Source organism: Vicugna pacos, chromosome 17 (genome assembly GCF_048564905.1).
Source record: "Vicugna pacos chromosome 17, VicPac4, whole genome shotgun sequence".
NCBI lineage: Eukaryota > Metazoa > Chordata > Mammalia > Artiodactyla > Camelidae > Vicugna > Vicugna pacos.
Genome location: NC_133003.1, coordinates 49,602,345 through 49,629,184, shown reverse-complemented (window position 1 = coordinate 49,629,184; position 26,840 = coordinate 49,602,345). Strand labels below are relative to the sequence as shown.

The 26,840-nt window shown below is 50.1% G+C and overlaps 1 protein-coding gene, 1 long non-coding RNA gene and 1 other non-coding gene across 3 annotated transcripts in view; 1 reads left to right on the top strand and 2 right to left on the bottom strand.

Annotated features, from left to right (window-relative positions):
• IRAK2 (interleukin 1 receptor associated kinase 2) overlaps positions 1-26,840 on the bottom strand; it is a 52,155-nt gene that overhangs the window by 19,225 nt on the left and 6,090 nt on the right. Inside the window, exons 2-7 of the mRNA XM_015241415.3 lie at positions 25,463-25,645; positions 8,943-9,083; positions 3,435-3,526; positions 2,611-2,805; positions 2,464-2,528; positions 2-116 (exon numbers count right to left, since the gene is read on the bottom strand). Coding sequence (XP_015096901.2) covers positions 2-116; positions 2,464-2,528; positions 2,611-2,805; positions 3,435-3,526; positions 8,943-9,083; positions 25,463-25,645 — 791 coding nt within the window. The remainder of the gene's footprint in view (position 1; positions 117-2,463; positions 2,529-2,610; positions 2,806-3,434; positions 3,527-8,942; positions 9,084-25,462; positions 25,646-26,840) is intronic.
• TRNAA-GGC (transfer RNA alanine (anticodon GGC)) lies at positions 11,884-11,952 on the bottom strand. The gene has a single exon. It is a non-coding gene; the product is annotated as a tRNA-Ala (tRNA).
• LOC140686609 (uncharacterized) lies at positions 20,631-22,026 on the top strand. The gene is made up of 3 exons (XR_012060448.1): positions 20,631-20,933; positions 21,177-21,565; positions 21,751-22,026. It is a non-coding gene; the product is annotated as an uncharacterized lncRNA (long non-coding RNA).

The following is a 26,840-nucleotide window of genomic DNA, read 5'->3' as shown; positions in this document are numbered from 1 at the left end:
CCTGATCCTGGAGTCTGTCCTGTAAGGAACCATTTGCCATGTATGGGTAAATCAAGCTGAAAAACTGTTTTCCAGTGCAAAAGCCCAGCAGAGGTAAGATGTTGAGGTGGCAGCATCTGAAATCAGGCATCAGTGCGGGAATGAGGAGTCAGACAGAAAGAATAATCAAAGACTGTTCCATTTCCTATCTTCTACCCTCTCCACCCCTCTGAGCCCACCAGTAACCTCCCTGGTACCACATGCTCTGACCCCTGAGAGCTCAGCACCAGGGTAGACAAATGACAACTGCTTGCCTTCAAGGAGCTTGAAATCAAAGAACTTGAAGTTATCCCGACCCACTGCTCTGCAGCACGTGACACCCTAACCACCTGTCTTCTAGAAGCAGAGGCTTAGAGGTTAAGGGACTTGCCCAAGGTCATGACTAGCAAGCACTGAAGCCAAGACCAGATCCCAGGTCTGTTTGACTCCCAGGACTGGGGTTCTTCCCTGAAATCCTCTTTGGCTGGGTTCTGAGTCACTGTTCCCTCCTGCCTTTCTGACTGCTTTTTCTTGGTTTCTCCACTAAGACTCTCCTCCTTTGCCTTCCTCTGAAACCTGAGTCTCCCCAGCTGGGCTCATCATCTTGTTTTACAAGCTGCTCCTCCAGGAATCTCTCACCTCTGTGATGAGCACCCCCAAATCTCTCATCTCCAGGCCCATCCTACACTCCAGACCTGAATGTTGAATTGCATCCCGAAGCTCCAGTAAACAGCTGAGACTCAACAAGTTCCAAACCTGCTTCTCCGCCCACAGTTATTTCCTCAGCACAGCACACCACCATCCATTCAGTTTCCTAGAAACCTCCTTCCCTCCCCAATCCAGTTAGTCACCATTCACTGCCATGAATATCTTTCAGAATGCCCCCTTCATTCTCCCGTCCTCTGCCTTGGGTCAGACCCAGATGGACTCTCCCCAGCACTGCAGCCTCCTGCCTGATCCCTCAACCCCGCTCCGCTCCCCCCAGGCCATCCCATAGCACACTTTCACACTCATTACAGCAATCTACACTTCACTCTCCCCACTGGACCGTAAACCTCCCCAAGGCAGGGGCTGTACTCCCGAGAGCTGAGAAAGGCCCTGAAGACTCACATACGCCAAATCAACCAAATCAACAAATGAAGGAATGACAGCCAACTTAAGGAGGGCACGATGCCAGGGTAGAAAGGAAATCAGGTTTCTAGTCTCCATTAAGTGTGTGTGGAGATAAGTATGTGTATACATGTGTGTGCATGTGTATGAGTTCACACACATGTACAAACAGGATCAAAGAAAACATATCAAAATATTAATACAGTAGTAGTTACTGTGACACGTGATGGGAAATCAGTGACTTCTACTTTTTTATAATTTTCTTTATTTCTTAAAATATTCCACAATCACCATGCAGTGCTTGCCCAAGGCTGCACACTGGCAGAGGAACTCAGACGGTGACTTGCCAAGTTCAGTGACAGCTGGTGTCCAGCATATTAGAGGTGCCCAGTATGTGTGTGTTAAATCCATCAGGCAATGATGGCAGGGCCAGGACAAGTGTCCAGGCCTCCACATATCCTTCCCCTTCTTTTTCCCAGTGTGACCTCCCTCATCCATCCTGCCACGCTGGATGTGACAAGGAGGCTCACTTTACTTAACCAGCCTCAGTTTCATCATCTATAAAATGCAGGCTTGAGGATGACTTTGGAAGGCCCCTATTGCTCAAGACCAGAGGTCAGTCAGATTCATCTGCAAAGAGCTAGACAGTGAATCCTTCAGGTTTTGTAGGCCATCTGACCTCTGGCGCAATCACTCCACAGCGCACTATCTCACAAAAGCAGAGACAATACAGAAAGAAATACATGTGGCTGGGTTGCAATAAAACTTCATTATTGACACTGACATTTGAATTTCATATATTTTTCATGTGTTATGAAATAACCTTTGTATTTTTTTCAACCTTTTAGAAATGTAAAAACCATTCCTAGCTGTCAGGCCATACAAACACAGGCGGGGCCAGGCTGAGCCCATGGGTCATCGTTTGCCTTAGAGTTGGAATCAGTAAGTCTCTGCCCATCTCAAAAAATGGGATAAAAAATTTCCTCCCGCTGGAAGGAAGGAGCTAAGTCAATCAAGGGAAGGTTCTTTTATCATTCTAATCTATGTAGATAGTGGCTATGTGGAAAAAGCATGGATTATGGAGCCAGACCAACCTAGGTTCAAATTCCAGCTCTGCCACTTACTAGCTGTGTGATCATGGACAAGACACTTAACCTCTCTGTGCCTCAATTCGCCCATGTGTAAAATAATGTAGCTATGTTACAGGGCTCTTGTGAGAATTAAATGAGTTTACATAAAGAGAGTGCTTAAAACATACCTGCCACCTAGAAAGCAGCATGTAAAAGTTAGCTATCATCATTATTAAACAAAGTATTTTCCAAAGGGGAGGCTTACCTTTGACAAATTTGTACCTCTGCCTGGAAGAATTTTTCGACTGATCCTGGCCCTGAGCAGGCCGTCTGTGGGAAAAGACAATGAAACATGAAAATCCAGCCTCAACATGCAGCCTCCACCCCTTCATGGAAACCAAGAAGTGCCCACCTCTCTGAGCTTCTTGAAGACAAACGGCGAGCCGTGCCTCTGTCCTCTGTAGATGTCAGCAAAGGTCCCCTCGCTGATTTTGTGGTTTTGGTTGAAGTTATCGGTTGCCTGGACCACATCCACCTCGCTCCAGAAAAGGCTGTCTCCAGCCAGGCTCAATAGTGTTTCCTGCTTAGGAATGGAGGTGCTGAAATCCTGGGAATTCAGGGGGAAGGGACCAATATTAATATGGAATCAATACAGAAAATATTACTTTCCCTACTACCTCAGGGAATCTTAGAACACTAGAGCTGAGGGGTGGTTTAATTTTTAATCCAACTTGGCTTATATCTTTATACCACTACAGTAGTAAACTGTAATTTAAAAAAAATTTTTTTAAATGAAGGAAATGGCCCAGGAAGGCAAAAGTGCTTAAGACCCACAGAAGCCACTTGTGGCCCAGGTAGGACCCAAGTCATTAAAAATTCAGGATAACTCGGATGCATTTCCGGTTGCAAAAAGGTTGGAGGGGAGGCAGTCTGTAAGCAAATGGCTGCTGTCACTAAGGTATTTGTGGGGGAGGAAGGTCTCGATTATCAGCTCTCATTTAAACACCAATAACGGAAAAGTTCATTAGAAACTGAAGTGCATCCTCTCCCCTCCCCGTCCTTGCTTTATTGAAAGCCGGCACTCTGAGTCTTAGAAGCTCAGAGTAATTCGGTGGGTCTCATTTCTCCCCCCCAGCCTGACCCCTGACCCTCAAACTGGTCTCAAGGAATAAACAAGCTGTATTTTTGAGAGAGAGTCACAAGCTGGGGGCTGTCACTTGGGGGTGGGGGATTTACCTTCGAATCAGATGAGGTGGGAAGGTCGGTTTTTAAGGAAAGAGGGGCATCTTCAGGAGGAGCCGGGAGGCTGGCTCTGGCTGGAGGGGGCCCTGGAAAGGAGGGACTGTGGGTCAGGCCGAGGCCGCTGGAGAAAGGCGGGAGGGTCCCCGTCTGGTCCCCCGACTGAGCCCGTCTGTCATTCACTCCACACTGTCAATCATGACCGTTGCCATTTCCTGACAGCCCAGGCGCAGCCTACACACCGCTCACGTGTTACTCCGCCGAAGCCTGGTGACAGCCTGTAGGTTTGTCCCATAAAACATCCCCATATGACAGGGGTGGAGAAAGGGAGGCACTGGGGGTGGCCTCCTGCCCCGGGCCACACTGACAGTAAGTGGCAGAGCCAGTTTCCAAATGGATATCCTGGCGATTTCTAACCCCTACACGGTCCCACCTCCCGCACAAGCAGCAGAGGAGGACACAGGTGAACAGCTACAGAGCCTGCCTTCCAGAAACCTCCACGGAGGCGGGAATGGCAATAACCAGCCTCCTAGGGCACAGGCAGGAGAGGCTGGCCTCAGTGGCTTGGGAAATGGAAGAGGGTTTCACAGAAGGAGGAACATCTGACCTGGGCTTGAAAGATGGGCAAGCACTTATGACAAGGAGGTATGAGGAAGGAGGGCACCGAGGCAGCGGGCGGGGCCCGTGACAGGCGTGCCAGCGGGAGAGCCTGGGGGGCAGTCACACCCCGGCACGCTTAATTAGCACACGCTGACAGCGCTCAGGACACTGTTCTAAATGCTTCCCTGTGCGAACTCACTGCGGCCTCACAGCCGTCCTAGGAGACAGGTGCCAGAATCATCTGTTCTTCACAGGCGGTGAACCTGAGGCATGGACAGGTTACCTAACCTTTCCAAGGGCACCCAGTCAGCAGCTCCAGAGTCTGTGCTCTTAATCCCTTAGTGAATAAAGAAGATGCACAAGAGGGGATGGGGTATAGCTCAGTGGGCGAGCACGTGCTCAGCAGGCATGAGGTCCTGGGTTCAATCCCCAGTACAGCCATGAAAAAAAAAAAAGATTCACAAGAGAGGGGCGGCTTGAAGAGCCGTTTAGGGTCAGGGCAAAGTCAGGTTAAAGAGGGTGACACTTCTTCACTAGGCGCACGTGAAAATTAATGTGAACACTGAGGAGTCTGCTGGTTCAGAGCAGATGCAGTCTAGGAACGAGACGGGCCAAGGTGGCTGATCCACGTGGACGTGGACCTTGGCCAGAAGCCTCACATGTCACCTTCTGGAAATACCCAAGTGGTCCCACTGCAGGGCTGGCCTCTGAGCAATGAGGGGCCCAGCTCTCCCCAGGGAACCTGGCTTTGACCCCAGGGTGGCTGACCAAATCCACCTGCTTCACATATTTCCGGTTTACATCATCAGGTGAGGAGTGATTAACCCGGAACTCTGGCCATAAAAAAATTAACTCAGAAGACTGAAAAGCACACTAGGGTGAAACTAGAATCAGCCTTTCAAAACAAACTGGCAGCCAATAAAACAAAACTCAGCTGATACAAAGCCTGAGGCACAAAGCCCAAGAAGAGGGGCCACCCTCAGTCTCTCTCCCTCAGTCATCTGCTGCTTCTAGAGTCTTTGGGGGATTTTGTGGTTGTTGTTGTTTGTCTCTAGTTTCTTTTTTTTCACATTTTCCAGAATTGGCTATATTTGAAAGGACTACACACCCACACTGCACCAGAGAACCCCAGGATGGGGTGCTAACACTAAACACCCCTCCCCAAAACAGAGAGGTGCATACACACATTCACACGCCCCCTCTCAGTCCATCAGTCGCTACAACTTAAACTAAGCTACAGCTCAGACATGGGAAGTAAACCTTCGGCAAAAAAAGGGAAAAATAAAACCAGAATAAAAAGGGACAAGAGAAAACAAAGTAAATGAAACCAGCAAGGCGCTGCAGACTGCCTACTGGCAGTGTAACTGAGCAGAAGCCCCGCTGCTCACTCAAATCCATCCGCATATCTGCACCCAGCCAGGCTTCCTGGGGTCGCTCCCCTGGGTGCGGAGGGGACACTGACCTGCAGAAAGGCTCTCGGCCACTCTGCCCTTGCCCTGCCTTCTCTTGGCTTTGGCTCAATATCCTCGGCCTGAGTCACCCAAACTGTGGCCACATTCACCCATCCAGGTGTTAGCTGAGTGTCTCTGCTGCTCCGTGAGAAGTTACTTGATGTTTTTCTTTCAGTCCACTCTGATTCATGGAGATATTTAGCCTCAAAATCCCCAGTTGTTGGTGCATGTGATATATGTTTTTTCAAACACACATGTTCTCATGTACCACTGGGGCACAGGCTTCCCACTTGGAACGGCAGCCCCAGGCCAACCAGACTTCTCTCCTGCTTCTTTCTTCAAGTTCTGCCCCATCCGCTCTCTCGACCCAGTGCTGGTCTCTGGGCGGACTGCACACATGGTCCGCCCTCCTCTCCCGCTGCCCAGTGACTCCAAGGTCAGTGCTAGCCTCACACAGCCATGATCCTCTGGTCTGAGTGATGCCTGGACTTTGCTCTGGAGGCCGCACCAGGCCTCTTAGGGTCGGGAGATCGCTGAGGTCTGCTCTTGTGACAGAGGAGGGCTACTAGAAGGGTGGCTGAGTCTATTTACCCCTGTGGTTCTGGGGGTGTGAAGGGAAAGGAGTGGGGTTTGGGCCAATACCGCAAGGCTGAGAAATCAGATTAAGAACTAGCCTTTGCTTTGTAAACACTCATGGAAGTCCTGGGTCAGGGAAGACACTGCTCTATACAAATGTCATTTCCAAAACACTAACAGCTAACCCTTCAGGTGCCACTTCCCACAGAAATCTTCCTAGAGCATCTGCTTTCTCAAGCACTGAATCGTGTCCCGCTGAGTTGCGTCCCTGCCGGCAGGAACACAGAGCACACAGCGGTGCTGTGCCTCATTGAGGGCTTCCTGTATCCTGCCCTGTGGCTGGCAGTGGGTCTGCCTCTTCAGCTGCCCGCTCTCCTTTCTCGGAAGCAGACAGAACTGGGCTCAGGTCCTGGCTCTGTCATCCCTAAGGAGCTGAACTTGGGCGAGCTGGGCTTCATTTCTTTAGCTTTCTCAAAGGTAAAAAAAGCAGTCATTGTCCATTCTTTGTAGAATCCTTGTCCGGATGAAAAGAGATAGCATAAAGCACAAAGCTCGGTCTCCGTATCAACAGAGTATTGAGGCTGGTAAAACTACGCACAGAATGAGCGGAAATCGATTCTGACGGCCAGCGCCTCCCCTAACGGGTCAGGCTTTGTGACAGTGATTTCAGCCACTCAGAGCCCTTTTGTCCGAATTTGGGCTTTGAGAATCTGTTTGAGGAGGTGCTCAGAACCTGTCTGTGGCTCATCTGCGCCTGTATCTCCTGCTCCAGGTCTCTCCCCACTTTCTCCTCACTTACCGTGAGGGTGTCAGACAGCCCGCCTGAGCTGAATCCGGTCCCACCACTTTTCCAGCTATGAAGCTTTGACAGGTTATGTCTCCTTCTTCGGCTATCGAGAGGTTGTCAGGCTGCTTCAGTGACAGCCGGCAGTCACCATTCCCATCTGTCTGCGCCCTCCCCCGCAGCCAGCATCCCAGCCAGCCTCTATGTCCTCCACTCCGATGAGATCATCAGCTGGAACTCTGGGCCCCAATGGAACCTTGGGGTTTTCCCCAGAATAGCTTTGGGCTATTTGATGAAATTAACAATTACATCCTTATTTTCAGTTCAGGCAAAAACAGACAGTCGACTTCCTGTCTCTGTCTGCAGACTGTATCTATCGTCTTGCCCTGTCTGGGCACATGTGCTCCCAAGGACCATTCAAGAAAGTGAAGTGTGCAAAGGCTGGCAGAGATTTATAATGTATCTTTTAAGGAACCCTGAAGAAGCTGCTATACCTGTAGCCTCCTCCATCCTCACCAGCACTCCCCTAGAATTTCCCTATTTTATTATTATCTTTCCCTTTGGCCATCAAACAGTACCACATTTGCTTTAGGACCATTTCCCCTTATTTTCTGCTGATCAAGTAGTGCCTTTTTTTTTTTAAATCTTTAGTTACAAGAAATAATTCAGACTCCTTGGCCTAGAATTAATTTGCCAGACTCTACCTATTTGGGGTGTCTGGGATATTCCCAATATTGGTTAATATTTAATGAGCACCAAACACAAGGTCCTCCTACAGAGCACAGAGAACTATAGTCAATACCTTGTAATAGCCTATAATGAAAAAGAATGTGAATAGGTGGGTGTATATATATATATATATATTTGAATCACTGTGCTGTACACCAGAAATTAACACATTGTAAATCGACTGTACTTCAATCTAAAAAAAAACAGTTAAAGAGCACCTACATGGTGCAACACCAAGACGTATGATCCCTTACCACCCATGATGACGTACATTCTATTAAGATGCTCGTTTTTTAGATGAAGAAATGAAGTACAGAGAGGCTAAGATGGTCTCCTGCTAGAAAGTGGCAGAGCTGAGATTCAAATACAGGTTTGCCTCATGCGAAAGCCCGTGCACGCTCCTCTGAGCCGACACTGGCCCTGGTTCCAGGAACCATGCCAATGGGCTGCGGTTTCATGGATTTGGGATCTTTGTCTCCACTCAGGAGGCTGCAGGAGGGTGGAAGGGAGGTGGGGCTCCGGGGGAGAGGCGGTGAAAACAGCATGAATAGCAGTTCCCCCTGGCTGAGACCTCCCATCATTTGGCAAACTGTCCCGGAGCCCTTCTGCAGGCACAAGGGGATGGAGACAAACCTGAAGGGGGCGGAACAGCTTTGAGAGAGTGGTGTGTGCAGTGCCTGGGGACATAAGTCTTCAAATCACATGGCTTTTGGATGTTACTTCCTACTCGTGTGACCTTGAACAAGTCACTTTCCTGCTCCGGGCTAAGGAGCAGATCCACCCCTGGCAGAGGGGAGGAAGTGAATGGGGCTGGCGGCACCCCTGCGTGCCCCACCTCATGGCTGCGAGGGCAGAGAGAGACATCACCAGGCTCCCAGCCCCGAGCCTGTGCAGGGCACTTACACCAGGCCCTGTGACCCATGACCTGGGCAGGCTGTTTAACCTGTCTGTGCTGCACTTTCCTCAGTAACAACAGCACACCCAGACAGCTAACTGAGGGTTAAACAAGTCAACATCTCTGAAGGGCTGAGAACAGTATCTGGCACATAGAAAGCCCTCAATTACTGAGTTTGTTTCCTTTTTATGACAATGGTAAGAGACGGTATATATTTTTTTGTTATCTGACTTTTTTAGCTTTTTTAACTCATATACTGTGAGTATATTTCCATGAGTGTTTACATACCTACATCATTGCCAGTAGGACTTTAATGTTACCACCATCCATGATTTACTTTCCGATCTCCTTTCATTGTTTCCGTATTTTGGTTATCACATGCTGAGCTAAATATCCTTACAGATGAAACACTTCCCACTTCCTTAAATAAATTTCCTTTAAATTAAGAAATTCAGTTTAATTAAAACTACCTGGGCAGGTGGCCGGCCTCATGGGCTGTCCCGTTTCCTGTTCATCCTCAGCATTCCTTCCAGAAGCTGCCAAAGGCTTTTCTGGCTTCACAGCATCCAGGAATTCTGGGAGAGAAGACTTGATTTCAGGAACTGGTTTCCCTGAAATGAGATGGGAAGAAAGACAGCTATCATCATTCAGTGAAGTGGGTTAGCCATCAGGAGGCTGGGATTAGAAGTTAGAGAGCTGGCTCAGAGTCCTGGCTCAGCCAAGAATCCCCCATGGGCCCCCGCGAGTTGTTTCTCTTTCTGGGCCTTGGCCTCCCCACGTGTAAGATGCTGTGCTTGGACACAACATCTCTGGTGATGGGGCCAGTTCCAACACTCCAAGTCAGACACATCTGGCTTCCAATCCTACCAGCTGTGTGACCTTAGACAAGTCACTTTCCTTCTCTGAGCCTGTTTCCTCACCTATGAAACAGAGACGATCATTGTGATGATCAATGTGTGTGCTTCCTTGCTGGGATGGAGGGGAGAAAGGGCTCTGGACCACACAGCTTCCTAAACATGTGGGGAAGTCAAAGATCCCTGCCTTGCTGAGTCCCTCCTCAAGCCCCTAAATCTAAAAGATCCAGCCGTCCTTCAGCATCCCTTCCGGGAGCAGTGGAGACACGTGCAACCTTCCCTGTTTTACAGACGGGAAGCCTGAAAACAGCAGCCACGTCCAGTGTGTGCTGGTGAGGCTCTGCAGCCGTGCAGTCCTCACCAGGCCCCTCACTGCAACCTGGTGAAGATGAGGACACGGAGGCCTGAGCAGGTTAAGCAGCTGGTCTGAGGCCACACAGCCTGGGCAGGCAGGACTGGCTGAAGGAGCTGGGGCAGAGGTCACCTGCCTTTTGAGAGTAATCACTTCCCCTTTGCACAGATGTGGGAAACCCCAAAGGTGTCAGCAGGCGTGTCTACACCAGCTTCTCATAACTTACTCCCTGTGAACCAGCCTCCTCTCCCTTCCACCACCACCCCCGTCATCTCTCCAGGCTGGTCCCTGCCTCCGGCTCCGGTGGCCTCCAGAGCATCCCTCCAGGCCGCATCTTACTGAAATAACAGATCTGGCCTCACCACTTCCCTTTAAGCCTTCATGACTCCCCACTGCCAGCATAAAGGACACCCTTCAACTGACTCCTCCCATCTCCCCACCCCAGGCCTCCCAGACCAAACCCAAATTCTACAGCCTCCATGCAAGGCTCTTCAGCTCCTGGGGGTTCGAGGTGGCCTCATGTTTGAGAACTAAAAAAATAGGGGCTTCAGAGTCTGGGGGATGTCTTGCCGACTCGTGGGCTCTCACACCGGGCAGCAGGCGGGGCTGGGACAGAACGTCTCAGCCTTTGAGTCTCCGGTAGCATTTATTCCAACAGGTAAACCAGGCCTCTCTCTAAACAAAACCGATCGTCATCACCAGACCAAGCTTCTCAACACGAGGCTTTGGGACTAGAACAGTATTAGTAACGCCTACATGTACGGCACATGTGTGGCCCTTTGCAGGTTTATTTGACGTTCTGGACCATCTCTGGTGGTTAACAGAATTCTCTGCATTTTATTTTTGAGCATATTGAGGCTCAAACAGGCGAAGTGGTTTGTCCCACGTCAAGCAGCTTACAGGATTCAAACCCGGGGCTGGTTTCGCTGTGGTCTGCCGGCTAGGGCAGAACCACTCACACACCAGAGTCCTCACCAGCCCCACTACCCTCTGCAGACCGCACAGCCCTGGGCTCAGCCTGAGGATGAGCAGGACAAAAGGGTGGGAGTGAGTGAAGAGAGGCCAGCGGGAACGCACGGAAGCAGCCAGACGGCTGAATGCGGGATGATGGCGACTTTTCCCTTGCTTCCTTTACAGTCACAGACACACTGTTCTCTTCAGTGGACTTATCTTACAAAAGCAGCAGCAGAACTGAGCCGCTCAGAGTCCAGGCTCTGGAACGGACCTCCCGGCCATGTCCGCTGTGGACCACCTTCCCAAGGACTAAGGGAAACAGCGCGTGCTGAATGCTCGGCTCAAAACACGGGAACCCCACTGGTAGTGGCGGCGTCTCATTTTCTAAAACACTGGGTGATCTCCTAAGCAGCCAGTACTGGGAGTAAGGAGGGCAGGGAGCAGTCTTTCAATTTTCATTTAACAGCTCTGAATCATTTACACTTTTCTGTTGTTTCATGACATCTGTTTTTTTAAATCGTGGGGAAATACACGTAACATAAAATTTATTATTTTCACTAGTTTATAAAGTCTCCGGTTCAGTGGCCCTAAGTGCATTCACCGTTGTGCGACCATCACACTATCCAGCTCCAGAACTTCTTCATCTTCTCAAACTGAAACCCTGTGCTCATTAAACATTTACTCCCCACCCTCCCTCCCTTGGCCCCTGGCAACCACCATTCTACCTTCTCTCTCTATGAATTTAACTATTCATTCTGATTTTTAACATGTGTGTTTTTTCACTTTAATAGTAACTGAAAAAACGTATCTGGTACAACCATGACAGGGAAAAGTGTTGATATATTTTTCAATTGAGAAATAACTGACAAAGGACATTATATCAGTTTTAGGTATATATCATATGGATTTGAGATTTGTATATATTGTGAAACGATCACACAATAAGTCTAGTTAACATCTGTCACCTCACACACAAATTTTTTTTCTTATGATGAAAAATTCTAAGGTCTACCCTCTTTGCAACTTTCAAATATGCAACACAGTATTATTAACCACAGTCACCACGCTCTACATCACACCCCGCAGGGCTTATTTATAACTGGAAATTTGTGCCTTTTGACTACCTTCCCCCATTTTGCCCCATCCACACCCCTCCCCCATCTCTGGCAACCACCATTTAGTTTTTATTTGGTGGGGGGAGTAGTTAGGTTTGTTTATCTATTTACTTTATTATATTATAATTTTTTTTAATGGTGATACTGGGGATTGAACCCAGAACCTCATACATGCCAAGCATGCGCTCTACCACTGAGCTATACCCAGCCTCCTCTCCACCAATATACTGCTGACTGACAATCAAAGAGGGTATACAGTTTACTAGTTTTTTGGTGAAATATGTGTAAAAGCATAGAAGACATCTATATATGGAGAGGAAAAGAGCCTGAAGCATATACACAAAATGTTAACAGCGAACATTTCTGGGTGCTGTGATTATCAACGATTATATAATTGTGGGTTTGGTGGTACAGCTTTTTGCAGGGAGGAGTTATTCACACAGTAGAATCTTTCAACAATGATCATGCATTAGCTGCACAGTCAATTGTTTTCTTAAGAAAGAAGTCAGTAAGCAAGCTAGCTAAAATAGAGACTAGATGGAGTCTTCCGACGAGAGTGAGGAGCCGTCCGGGGTTGGAAGGGGAGTGGGCAGCAGAGGCAGACCCCATGTGCTCCTGTGTTTGGCCACCAGCTAAGACCTTCACTGTGAGTGTCCTCACCCCAACCCCAGGGCAGCAAGGAGGGAAATGGGAGCTCTGGGAGGTGAGGAGACCTCGCCCATGGAGAGAGCCAGAGGAAGGGACCCTGACACAGGAAGGGGGTGTCCTCTCATAGAATCAGAGTGGAGAAACTGGTGCCGTGGGCAGGATTCACATGGGGGCCCTGGAGGACACACACTTCATCTCATTTCTCCCCATCTGGAGTCCTCAGGCACCCCGCTGTCCCACTCCAATCCCAGCAGGTGGAGGCCCTTCTGGCCGAAGCTGCAATCCCAGAGGTGGGTTTCCCGCCCAGGGCAGCCCTGCCCACAGGACTCAGGGACTCCCACATGTCCACTTATGTAATACCCTGCCTTCCACCACAGGTGAAAGGTGACACACAGTCCCTTGGACAAAAAGACAACGGGGACATTCCCTGGAGGTGAAGGCTGACTTGTGAGCAGACCCGGAGCAGAGCTGCCTGCCCCCGGGGTGTGTGCAGAAGTGAACACTGTGCCCCCAGGAGGAAGGGGCCCCCAAGCTACTCACAGTCCTCTTCTTCCCTGCCCTCCTCTCTCAGGCCCGAGGAGATTGCCTCTGCAACACCGCCCCCCACAAACTGCCTTGCGTGGGGTCCCACCCATGTTCCTCAAAGGGCCCCGTCCGTGTCATCCTCTTGACGATATCTGTGTTTCAGGCAAAAGGGCAGAGGTGGCTCCTCTGTGACCCTAGCTCCCCTGTGCTGGGCCAGCCAGGCCTGCTGGTGAAGGGGACCCTGGACAGCCCACCACAGCAGGAGATGCTCCCAGTTGCAAAAGCTTCTCAAGGTCCCACCTGCACCCCAACTGCCTGCAGCCCCAGAATAAGCAGCACCTTCCCCCACGTGAGGCCCGGATGAGCTTCAGTTTCCTCATTAGTCAAACGGGGGAGAGGGTGACCATCCCGGCCTGACCGAACTTCAGTGTCCTATTCCTTTTTTCTTTCCCTTTCTGTACATCTTTGCCTCTCAGTCAAGACCTATTTGGCAGGAACACTGAGGCCACCAGCCCATGTGTGGCTGACCTCTCTGGCCTCCACCCACGGGGAACAGGAAAGGCTCCATTATGTTCTCAACCTAAGGAGAGTCCACAGTGACATGCAGCTGGTGGCCTTCAGCTGCCACCGTGGTCCATGCAAGCACACAGGAGTGGGGCGCAAGCCTGCCCAGGGAGGGACCTGTCCTGGAGCATCAGCACCACCAGGGGCTCCAGCCTGAGACTGAGCTGGTCCGTGCACTTCAGGCTGGCCCCCCACTCTCCCACCTCATCAAACTCAGCTGCCAGAGCCCCACATCAGGCCAGCAGTGACAAGCTTCAGTTTCCTGTGAAACCCCCATCTCTGCAAGCTGTGGTTTTCAGATGGTTTTTAGATGCATAAACATTACACATCTTCACTTCGACCCTCGGGTGGCTGGTGCGCGATCTGAGTTGGAAGGCACAGGGCAGGCCTTTGCTCAGCTCTTTTCCCAACAACAACCCAGAAGAGGGAGAAACCGTGGCTTTTCTGCCCGTAGTGCCTGGAAATTCACCTCTGATAGCTGAGCGGATATGACACCTTCAGGCTGGGACATACACCAGAGCACCGCTGAAATAAAAACAGAACATCGAGGGCGAGATGCAGCAAAGGACAAATGTTCACGAGAAAGGGTCGCGGCAAGCTTTAAATCTCGCTGAGTTTCCCGTCTGCCAAGGCCAAGATCGAGAAGCGGGCCGGTTACCCTGTTCATTGCTATGACTGGTGTACAGGAAACAGGCTCACGTGCCCAGGACAACACTCTTTTCTTCCCCCGGGATTGCATTCCCACAAAGATGCCATGGGTAAAGCTGACTCTGCAGGATCATGAGATCCAAAAAATACAGCCGTGATTACAGAGAAGAAGTGTGGGTAAGTGTGGGGAACTTTCCATCCCCAGATCCAGCCTCTCTAAAGCTGGCTGTGCGCCCGAGGGCAACTTTCTTAACCCTCTGAGCTTCACCTTCTGTGCATCTTCTGTGTTGTCCGAATAATTATAACCCCTCTGTCCCAGGACTGCCCCAGGTCTCAGAGAGACACAATACAAAAAGCAGATGGGCCCACCGTGCCACTGGCAGCCGGCCTGGTCACACACAGGAGGACAGGCAGCTCAGGGTTCTCCCTGCCAGGACCCCTGGGGATGGGCAGAGATTCCAGTGCTTGAAATGACAGCTTCAGCGGCTGTGGGCACCAAGGAGTTGAAATCTCGGTTATTAGACAGAGAATTAAATCAGAGTCTGGATGTTTCTTAAAGTCCCCCAAGTGAGAATGAGAACCTCTGGCTTCACCCAGTGATGAGTCTCAGGCGTCCGGGGGCAGAGGAAGGGAGCACAAGTGTTTCTCTGTGCTCTCGCCGTGGTTCATAGGGGACAATGGGCCCGATTCCCTTTTCTCTTTGCTTTGCATTTCCAGGATGTCCCACTCTCTCTAAAAAGCAGGAAGCACATGTGCTGTGGAGCCCAACCAAGAACTCACGGCCCTCCAGCCCACGGCGCACGCAGCAGCCAGGCTCACGGGCAAGGGAGGCGCTCGAAGTCTCATCCAACACGTGAGAGGAGGAACCGTAACCTCCACCCACAGAGAGTTGCTGTGAGGATGAAATAAGTAAGTGCTAACAGTTACAGTCTCCTGTTGTTATTCACTGTTGTTATTACCATCACCTCTGAGTCTCTATCAGGCTTTTAAATTTTTTTCTAACATTTTATTTTTTTTTAATGGAGGTGCTGGGGATTGAACCCAGGACCTCACGAATGCTAAGCATGTGCGCTACCGCTGAGCTATACCCTCCACCCCCACGTCAGGCTTTTTTTGTCCAAAGTGCTTCCCCATACGCGGAGCCTATTTCATTCAGACTGGGAAGAAGGTCCAGTTGTTCTCTCTGTTTCACACTTCAGTAAAGTGAAACCTGAAACACTTTCCATATTTCTGTTTTGTTTACTTACACCCCACTGCCTTTAATTGAAAGGCTTATGCGCGCGGGCCCTGGGCAGCGGGGCCAGGGGTCTCCTCAGTCGCCCGGGAACATTTAACACGGCGGCAGACGCAGGAGCCACACGCTTGCACCGGGGGACTCTGGCGGCCAGCAAGATCTTTCCTCGGTGAGCACATTCTGGAATTCCCTCCACCCTTCACAGCCCTCAAGTTAAACAGTGACGTGATACTTGTGTATTTGTTTTTATTCTTTGTATTTACCTGACTCATGTGGCTGAAACGGACCCCTTCTAGAATAAATGAAAGTGATTCAGCCCTCACTCAAGAACCCAGGTGCCGGCTGGCCATGTCAGGGACAGACAGAGCTTTCGGGGCCCCCTCGTTTCCTTTTGCCTCCCAATCCCTGGGCTCAACCCTCCTGAGCATCCAAAGAAAACACACACACACACACCACTCAAAACTCCCAACTCAAGTTAGACATGAAGTTAGGCAAGTCTGATTACATGACCTATCTTCCCAATCACTCGATCTCTGATCCTCCCTTGGACCTGTTCACCGGCTGCTAAAATGACTCATCCACCCCATTCATTTATTCATTGTGCTGGGGACTGGGAACGCCATACATTATCACGACTCACACGATCCTGACTTTAAACCAGTTAAACAGATATCTAATTATAAACTGAAGACATACTGGAGGGAGGGAGGAGTACCTGACAGACGTACACACGTTGGGTAACCAGGGCAGGCTTCTGTGGGCAGGCGCCACTTAAACAGAGACCCAAAAGATGAGAAGGATGAGCCACGGGAATAATGCAAGGAAGTGGGGGAAAGACCAGCCTTCTAAAAAGAAAGAATAGTATATGCAAATGTCCTGAGGCAGAAAAGAGTTTGCTGCATTTCCTCAAATGAAGGATGACCCTAGCAGTGAGCTGAATGAGCTGAGGGGAGGAAATGGCAAAGATGAGATGAAAGAGCTGGGCAAAGGTTAGACCATGGGAGACTCCCGAAGGCCATGGTTAGGTGGAACCTTATCATAAACTCCCTTGAAATGAGGTAACCTGTAGCTGAGACAGTGTTTACCAAATAGTCATCTGCTCGCTCTCAGACCCCAGCCCTCCTTGCAATTAGGCTGAGGCCACTTGTCTGCTTCTGACCAATGGATTGTAAGTGGAAATGCTATTGTTGCTTCCTGGACAAAGCAATGAAAAGCCAGCAAGCCTCCTCCTCCCCCGACTTCCCCCACCACAGGGACCCTGGAAGCCACGCGCTCCAGATGACCAGCCGTGTGCAAGAGTGCAGGAGACAGCACTGGACTTTGAGAAATCAATTTCTGCTGGGATGAACAACTGAGATTTCAGGGTTTATCTGTCACTGCAGCACAACCTAGCCAATCCTGATTAATGTGTAACCTCACTATGTGTCCAAAGCTCGTAACCCAGAGGAGCTGCTTACGACAGCACAGCACGGAGCGGGAGTTCAACAGACCACAGCTCCTCTCCCTCCAGCTCCCACCCTCCCTCTTTGAAAAACTGGGGACTGGTTTCGAGGCACTGCACACACCCCTCTGTCCAGGCTCACAGTTACTCCCAAGAAACCTGCAGCGATTAAAGCCTCACAGTTTCCCGAGGGAGTAAACGACACGCAGGAGAGTCAGGAGACCATCCTGAGTTGCACAGCAAGGACGTTAGAAAAGCCTCGCATCTCTTCCCTTCTGAAGCTTCCCCATTTACGGGAAAAGCAGACAGGCCAATGCCTACACTTATTTTATTTTTCAGGGGGAAAGTGAGACCTGCTGCCATCTAGTGACGTCGCCCAGCAGGGGTTAAGGTCCAGCCGACCTGCATGCCTTTCCAGCCCATTGCTTATTCGTTATGTGGCTTTGGGTGCACTAGTTACTCCCTGAGCCTCAGTTTCCTCATCTATAAAATGGGGAGAATAGTATTTGTGAGATGAGATGCTTGCCTGGCACATATTAGGTGCTAAATACAAGCTATGACTAAAATAGCTAAATACAAACTATGACTAGCTATGACTCAGATAACAGGGACTCCTGGCCAGCGGTGGGGCGGGGAGGGGCAGGGTCTTGGTCCAACACAGTGCCACCTCCAGGGACAAGTCTCCAGGGGCCCTAGGGTCTGAATCCTACCCATGCTTTATTGTTCATAGTGGGAGGAAAGGGGCGGATGTTGGGAAGACCTCTGGGGAAACACACATTAGCTCCGTCTGGCCCTGCAATGGCTCAGCCTCTTTGGGAGACAAAGAGATCCTTCTCTTCTGTTTCACTTTAGGCCACAGATGAAAATTCCCCACTCAATGACAGCCCGGCTCCAGGAAGGAAATGACTTTGGCTGAGATGCCAAACCAAGAGTTAGAAACTGTGAAGGTTGCACAACCAAGAAGAAGCTGCATGAAAATTGGGAAACTTGAAATAAAACTCCCAGGAAGAAGGTAGCAGCAGATGGGAAGATGAAACCGTGGTCACCTCCCTTGGAGCCCCTTGAGATTCCAGAAGCTTCTTGCTCTCCAACTCAGTTCACACCTGGAACCTCGTAGGCCCCCATTCGCCACAGTGGCCAGAGCAGCGAGGGTAGTCCCAGGTAGAAGGCCTCCAAAACCCTCCCTCCCCTCCTGCTGAAAGCAAAGCTGACCACGGCCTGTGCAGCCTCGGGTGCCCTGACCCCTCCTGCCCCCGTCCGAGCGCCCCACACGCCCGCTGGCCTCTAGCCGAGGCCCCCACGGCCTCCCCTTGGGTCCTCCAGCATCGCTCCTTCCCACTACCGGGCCTCTGAACGTGCTGTTCCCTCCGCGTGGCCCCTCACTTCCGGCGGCCCATCTTTCCTTCGAATGGAGGCTCAAGTTTCATTTCCTCAGGGAAACTTCTTCCCCGGATGAGATCAAACTCTCCCCTCTCCCACTCTCGGACCTCCCCCACAACCTACACTTCTCCTTTGAGCACTCCCGCTGCGGTCAGGTATGTATCTCTGTCATCAGCCTGTTAACAGCCATCTCCCACGTTACAGGCAGGCTCCATGAGGTCGGAGACCTTGTCCCCAGCACACAGTGGGCACTTGATAATATATCTTAGCTCACTACTGACTCGCTTGTCCTGCTTCGGTGTATCTAACTCCCTACGGGCAGGAACAAGGGGAGTTTCCCCTCACTGGTCAGGCACCCCTGGTTTCCAGCCTCCGACCTCAGAGCCAGAGCTGTCGGACCCCCACCATCGACAGGCTCAGCTCCTCTGCCTGCCTCAGTGACAGTTAATTAGCTCCAGAGCTCAGCAGTGATGACAGCCGGCCTGCCCTTGGCTAGAAGCCACAGCTCTGATACTTTGGCCTCGGCTTTGAATCCGGTTCCTAAGACCTCAAGACGCCAGCCCATAGACTCTGGAGCCTGGTTCACGGTCCCCTCCTAAGCCTGGTGGGGGGGAACCCTCCTCAGGAGTAGGACTCTCATATTTTAAGCCCCAGGGAGACGGCTGGCCTGAGCCACCAGGGTCAGACCTTTCTCATGCTGAACACTAGTCTGACCATATAAACGCTGCCCCTGACCCCCCAGACTCCACCATGCGGTGCCCCAGGGATGCGCAGCAATGACACCATTGGCACCAGTTTACTGGAGCTGCGATTCCCACAGTGTATTGGTTCCCAGGGGCTATTAATAAATGTCAAATGAAAAGTGGGTTCTGCGGTCAAATAGAAATGGAAAACACTGGCCTAAATAGGTTTCTTTGCTACAGAAGTTATCAGAGCCTTGCGGGGTGGGTGCAGCTCAGTGGTAGAGCGCATGCTTAGCATGCACGGGGTCCTGGGTTCAATTCCCAGTACCTCCACCAAATTAAAAAAAAAAAAGTTATCAGAGCCTTAATATGCTGGTGTGCGTGCTGCATCTCCAAAGGTCGGGGGCCTTGATAAAACAGACAGGATTTCCCAAGGTTAGTTATTCACGAACCCTTGTTTGCAGGGGGGTAACATGCGGGAGCACACTTCTGGGGTATGCGGTTTGGGAAATGCTAATCCAGGCTGTGACTCGCCCTGCAGATGTCCCATACACGCAGTACTTTCCCCATCATGAAAAGATATTTTTCAATCAAGACACAAAGGCAGCATTCCTCTTCCTGTCCTGACCCAGAGACCTTGGCCTTTGTTGTAGCAGCCAAATCAATATAATACTCCAGGCGGCAAGGACCCAGATCCTGCAGGCTGGAACGCTGGTTACTCTTCTCACATCAAAGCAAAAACTGTCACCTGTGACCCTCGGAAGGTGGTCTGTGCACTAAAAACACCTGTAACACCAAGGGGAGAAGCTGAAGATGTTCTAAATGTTGGTGTAGGTGGCTTCTTCTTCAGGAGTCATCAACAAAATAGAGAACTTCAGTGGCGCTAGACTGTGCACAAGCAGAGCTGGGAAGGAAGACTCTTGGCCTGTGGTTGACAATCCAAGTTGACTGAGAAACTCCATTTTAGGAGCTCTGAAGAGATAGCCCCAGCAGGAGGTAAGACAATGGCCCTAACCTTTCTAATCGCCAGTCCACGTTTCTCAGTCCACGAATGAACTTCAGCAGGGGTTCTCTCCCAGACCCAGAGCCAGAGGCAAGACTCAAAACAAGAGTGCTTCATTTACAACAGCCAAGACATGGAAACAACCTGAATGTCCATCGATAGATGACTGGATAAAGAAGCTGTGGTATATTTATACAGTGGAATATTACTCAGCCATAAAAAAGAATAAAATAATGCCATTTACAGCAACATGGATGGAGCTGGAGATAGCCATTCTAAGTAAGCCAGAAAGAGAAGGAAAAATACCATATATGTCACTCATATGTGGAATGGAAAAAAAAAAGACAAACTTATTTACAAACCAGAAACAGACTCACAGTCACAGAAAACAAACTTATGGTTACCAGCGGGGGAAGGGGTAGGAAGGGATAAATTAAGAGTTCAAGATTTACAGATACTAACTACTATATATAAAATAGATAAACAAGTTTATACTGTATAGCACAGGGAACTATATTCAATATTTTATAGTAATTTATGGTTAAAGAATATGAAAATGAATATATGTATGTTGCTATATGACCAAAGTATTGTGCTGTACACTAGAAATATACACAACATTGTAAACTGACTATACCTCAATAAAAATATTTTTTAAAGGTAAACAAACAAGCAAAGAAAAAACAAGAGTGCCTCCATCCCACCCAAGTTCTTCTCTCAGGCGGCCTCCAGACAGGCCCCAGGTACTCACGTGACATCGAGAGGAGAGACGGGGCAGGCTGGGCACACTGGGCACTGAGTAAGAGATCAAATCTCTCAGGGTTAAGAACTAAAATGTCCAGGCTAGATCGTTAGCTGTGGGTATCACAGAAAGAACTGATTAGAAGCCAAGAGAGACCAGAAGCTTCTAGCATTCTGAGAGAATTGTATTGCCCGGGAAACCACAGGCCTGGTGTGACAAAAACTGGCCATTATTTGACCTCAGAGCCCCTCTCAGGCCCCCCAATACCCTCCCCCAGCAGGAAGTGCGCTGTGAAAGCCGTGTCGCTCCCTCCATAAGGTCAGACTCTCCAGTTCCCACTTCTGATGAGGCCACCGGGAACAGGGAAGCTCCCCCCATGCCCATCCCACCCCCCAGGACAGAGGCAGAAGTCAGAGAACCAGGTGTCAGGGCAGTGACTCTTAAGCCTTCTACTGCATCTGAATCTCCTGGAGGGAGATTCGGGCCCCCCCACCCCACCCCACCCCTGGAGTTGCTGAACCCACAGATGAGTAAGGCCCAAGAACCTGCATTTCTAACAAGTTCCCAGGTGATGCTGATGCTGAGAAGTCCGGGGAACACACCTGGAGAATCACTGGTTGGCTGAGAAGAACAAAGGGCTGTCAGAGGGACCAAGTAAAGGAAATGTCTCCCCTCCCAGAAGGGACTTTTTACAACTGCTGCTCAGCCAGATCTGTTGGCTCCTACAGACAAGTAACTGCAGCTTGCCTCTCATTTCAAATGGGAGTTCTGATTGTGGCTTCCTGTTTGGATTTCACTGTTGAACTTTGGGTGTGCTGGGGGAGGCGGGTGATAACTTCTCTTTGGGGGAGATGTACCAGATCATCTGGGGCTGATGGAAGACTACCCATCACTCACTGAGCCTGGGCCCTGAGCAAAGGAAGGAACTGCTCTGGAACCTTGGGGGAAGGGTGAGCATGTCTTGTGTGTGGGAAGAAGTGGGTATACAGATATTTGGGTGGCCCAAAGGGAGGCCTGTAGGAAGAAGGCTGTCCCTTCAACATTTATCCACCCCGCTTCTAGAGTAATAGACGCTTTAGTTGTGCATATAGCCTACTAGTTCAAGATTACATTTCCCAGCCTCCCTTGCAACTAGGTGTGATCACGTGACCAGCCCTGGCCAATGGCAGCTTCTGAGGGACCACACTCTTCTTGTCGGCTGGACTGCACCTGGGCAGGTATGGGGTAGCCACTCAGGTACAGGCTGGCAGCCAGGTGTCCCAGATGGCAGAGCAATGAAAAAGAAAGAACCTGGTCCTCAACACCATGGAGTTGCCGTATCAGCCCCGGGCAGCTTGGACTGTCACAGGACAGAGAAATAAACATCTGTCTTATTTAAGTCACTGTCGTCTGCCCTTAGTAACAGCAGTGAACCTGGGATGCTAATACAGGAAACTATCAAGAAACAGCTAAAAGAGTAAAAAGGGTTGGCCTTGGCAAGCCGATCTGCCAGCGGAAGGAAAGGTAACCCTTCTGCACTAATTTATTCTAATTCTTACAGCACTGAATGTCTGACAAATTGTCAAGAAAATGTCAAGGAACAGAGACCCACAGGACCAGCTCTCTACACAATGGGACCAGCAGCCACCCACAGGGCATCATTTCAAGTGACTGGACACACATGTGGCCGCCAGTGGACCCCACACACCGCCTTTCGGTTCAGTTCAGGCACAGCCTTCAGAAAGCCTGTATTACCTAGAGTCACAGTTCTCTGAGGACATCATTTTATATCTGGGACTTTTAGTGGTGTGGTTTTCAAGTTCTGTTTTATTCAAACCTAGTCTTAAAGCTCTTTACAAAGTAGTGGGGGGCAGTGGGGAATAGCTTAGTGGTAGAGCACACACTTAGCATGCACGAAGTCCTGGGTCCAGTGCCCAGTATCTCCATTTAAAAAACAAAAAAGGAGGTGAGCAGAAGCCACGTTCTCAAACTGCTGGGGACAGCTGAGCAATCTCATAAACAACCTTCAGCAAGTAAGTACAAATTAAGGTCAAACCACTGTCACAATTAGGGAAGGGAAAACTGACCGGCTGGAGTAACAGAAACTTAACATGCTTCACAGATGCCCTCCATATTCACTTTCAAAAAGTGATCAAGATTTATGGCACTTTTTTTCCTAATGGGAAAAAAAAAAACCAAAAACCAAGATACAGAAAGGGGAAGTGTCTTGCCTGAGGACTGAGAGCAATAGCGATAACACAACCAAACTCCCCAAAGGAAAGATATGCATATGGAAACCAGCTTTATCTCTCTTTCTCAGGCTAGATTTTAATTTGGCAAGGCTAAGCGGCAGAGAAGAGAGGTTTCGGGAAGCAAGATAGAGTCTCACGGGCCTGAGAGGTTAGAGGGGGCTGGAACGGGAAAGCTGGGACGTGAGTGAAGTTCTAAGAAGAGAGGTTGACGATCAAATATCACTATTTCCTGGAAGCCCGAGCAGTGCATTCAGTGAAGTTCCTGTGAGAAAAGCGAAGCGTGAGGCGCGCCAGGGTGAGCCCTCCGTCTCCACCCATGCCCTTGGGGAGGCACCGAGCCACTCCTGACCTCAGCGTCCTCGGGGGGAGACGGGGTTCCTTAGAGCACCCACCTCGAGGGGCGGCCAGGAGGAGCCAAGCTCGCAGTTCAGTGCCTGACGTCTCAAAAGTGCCCAGTCAGTGTCAGCTGAAAACAGTGTCACGCTGCAATGAGTGTGCTTCTTTGCATCTGGCACTGTGTTGTGTGCTGACCTCAAATCATTAAGAACATGTTCAAAATTAGTCAACAGCCAGGTTCTGACGTCAATGGCGAGTTGGCGTGTCCATCGAGAGGCCTGTGTCTCAATCCCCAGTACTTCTTTGCTCCCCAAACTTGGGACACCCCGGCAGCATCCCAGTGCCCAGCAGGGACAAAACTGGAGTCCCCCTGACCAAAATGGCCTGGGTGGGAGGTCCAGCCCCTTCATTCTGACTGCACCTGACCCAGCAGCTTTCCCATTCCCCCTCTCCACACCGCCCCACTTTCTCTCTCTGGCATCCGGGGGTGGGCACAAATCTCATTTCTTCTTGAACTTATTAAGAGTTTATCACTAATTCTCTCAAAGCATGAAAAATGTTTGAAGGTACATCCACTCAATAATCAATTGTCAGCATCTACCACGGGCTGGGCTCTGGGGATGCAGACAGGCCAGAGCCAGGATCTGCATGCAGCTACAGAGGATGAGGATCGGTCACACCAACCAATGTACCATGTGGTCTGAGCAGGTCCCCACCTGCAGGGACACCCTGATGTCCCCTGATTTATCTCTGAGGGTGGAGGTATCTAAGCCCCCAACCCTCCTCCTGGAAGCCCTCCCCGATTCCAGAAGGCCTGAGGTACAGGCAGACAGGTGCTGAACTGGGGTCTGTTGGTTCAGCCAAGTCATTCCCAGCTCAGGAACCCCAGACAGGACAACTCCAGGGCCCACAGGGTCTTCCCAAGGCCTCTGGGGCTCTGAATGGCTTGCTCTCTACCTCCCACAACACATTTAGCTAGTTCCTTCAGCACCCCAGGGCCTTTGCACATGCTGTTCCCTTCCCCCTGGGCTCTCCAACTCTTCACATGGCTGTCTTCTTTCCATTCCTCCAACGTCACCTCTTCAGACTGGCCTTCCATGACCACTGTGTTCTAGGAGACTCCCCAACTTGGAGTTTTCACTTGTTTTCCTGTCTACTGACTGTCTCCTCCTGACCATGCTCTCCATGAGGGCAGAGGACCTGTTGCTTTGCCCACCTGTGTTCCAGGACCTCGTACAGCACCAGGCACTGGGCAGGGGCTCTGGACAGTAAGTGCCAGTGAGAAGCCTGACTCCTGCCCCACACCAAAGGGGTCTCTTTGGGGCTACGGGGAGTGGGAGCTAAGGTGGAGGTAACCAGACCTCCATCCCCCTGCCTCAGCTGAGCACCTGCTCAACACCAGGCACTTGAAATGTTCTCCTTCTTCAATGTCACAGCCACCCTTCGAGGTAGGAAGGTTTTGTTTATAACCTGCTAAGTACGTTCCCATCATGGTCATACTCTCTTGCAGGAGGGCAATTTGATATTGACAGCAATCAAAACTGAAAATACACAAAACTTCAATCCAGCCATTCCAGTGCTGGAAAACCATCATACAGCTAGATTCACATGTGAGCAAAAAGGTACACATCACAACACTGCGTACAGGAGGCTAGAAAGAATCTGGACACCTATCAGTAGGAGGTGTAGTGAATAAATCACGGTTTATCTGTCAAAGGAACACAATGCAGCTGTTGAAAGAACATGTCAATATGAAACCATCTGCAAGATCGACTGCTAGGTGAAAATGAAGGGTACAGCCCAGTGCATGGTGTACTGTCTACTATCTGTATTAAAGAGGGTTGTAGATACTTACAGACGTTTGCCTGCACACAGAACATTTCCAGGAGGATAGACAAGAAATTGTTAATAGTGGTTCCCTCTTGGGATGCAAAATTGGGAAATAGGATGAGGCTGTAAATAATTTCCACTGTAGATTTTCCTGAATTTTTTTTGTTATAGCTATTTTATTATTAATGATTGACTGATTGATTTTTAGACTAGAGAACCAAAATTTAAAAGGTGCCAAAGGACTTATAGTAGAGTCTGTCTCCCACACCTTGTTCCCTGGCCGCCCAATTCCTCTCCCCAGGGGTAACCACCATTACTGATTTCTTATTTGGATGATAAATTCTTTCATTCAAATTTTTCTTAAGATTAAAAAAGGTGTTAAGGCCAGAGAGCGCAGCTCACACTGAAATGTGCTCAGGGCCGGCCGCGCGGGGGACGCTGGTGACTCACAGTTCAGGATGATCTGGGCAGCGCGGTAGAGCTGCAGGCGGCACAGGAGGTCCAGCAGCTGCTGCACGGTGGCCTGCCGCATGCCCCACCACCAGAGCAGCTCCCGCGTGATGCTCACACCCTGCACCCGCTCCATCGACTTGATCTTCCGCAGCTGGGTCAGGTCTGTGATCACGTAGGAGGCTGGAAGGCAAGTGACAGGGTCTGCTGAGAGTCGGAAGGGCAGCCCCTTCACCAGACAGTCACCATGCTAGCCTGGCTCTGCCCATAACAAAGCTGCCCCCACCATACCTGAAATTCCACCATGAGCTGAGGGCCACAGGCGGTCCAAATCATAACGCTGATTCCATTTAACACCTGCGGGGACCGGCACACTCACACTTGAACGTAAGTATCAACTTGGCTGCCACACAAGACTTAGAGAAAGACCACTGGACGAGAGGGTCAGGGACTTTGAGCTTTAGCTGCTTATTTGCTATGGGCAAGTCAGTGGGGTGGGAGCCTCAGTGTCCTCGACTATACCGGAGGGTATAGAAATGTGCCTGCCTTCCCTTCCAGAACAGAAGCCCCACACAGGCAGGGAGTTTCATCTGTCCATTCACTGTTAGATCCCCAGAACAGAGAAGGGTGTCTGGCACAGAGTTGGGGCAGAGCCAGGACTACGGTGAGGCTGGAGGGGCAAAATTTGAGGAGGTGCTGACTCTCAAGGCTGATCCAGCACTGGTAGCAGCCAGAGAGTAGGTGCCTCCCTAAGTTCTGCCCTGGGCATCTCATTCCCCTCACCCTTAAGCCCCAGCCCTGGAATAGGGATATGAACAAATGAATGAATGAACGAACTCATGGCCCACTATCCTCACAGAACCGTTACAAGGAGCAAGGGAGGCATGGCCCTAAAAGCACTGCCCACTCTGAAGCACTGTACAATTTGCAGGGGTCTACCGTTGGTAGTACTAAAATGAATTTCTGTATTTTTTATTATAAAATTAATGGTTGTTCACGAAAGAAAACTTGCAAAAATGCAGGGAAAAAAACTAGTAAGTTACACAGCAGCCCATGAGGGCACTTCCCCTTTCTAAAACTCTCCCCCAACACACTCAGGTGTGGTCTTGGAGGGGGCTGTTGCCAGACTGCAAGGAAGACTGTGCATCCAGTTCTTATTTGCTAATGTTATACCATAAGCATTGGCTGGGTTGGTACGAGCTCTTCATTAATGGCATTCTGAATGATCACATAGTATTCTGCCAAGTTTCCTGAAGTGAGGGAGGCATTATTTTTCTAAAGCAGAAATAAAATAATCACGCTTCAGTTCCAGGATATCAGAAATCATGGAGCAGATATCTATGGGAACGTCAAGTCACACCTTCACTTGACAAACCAC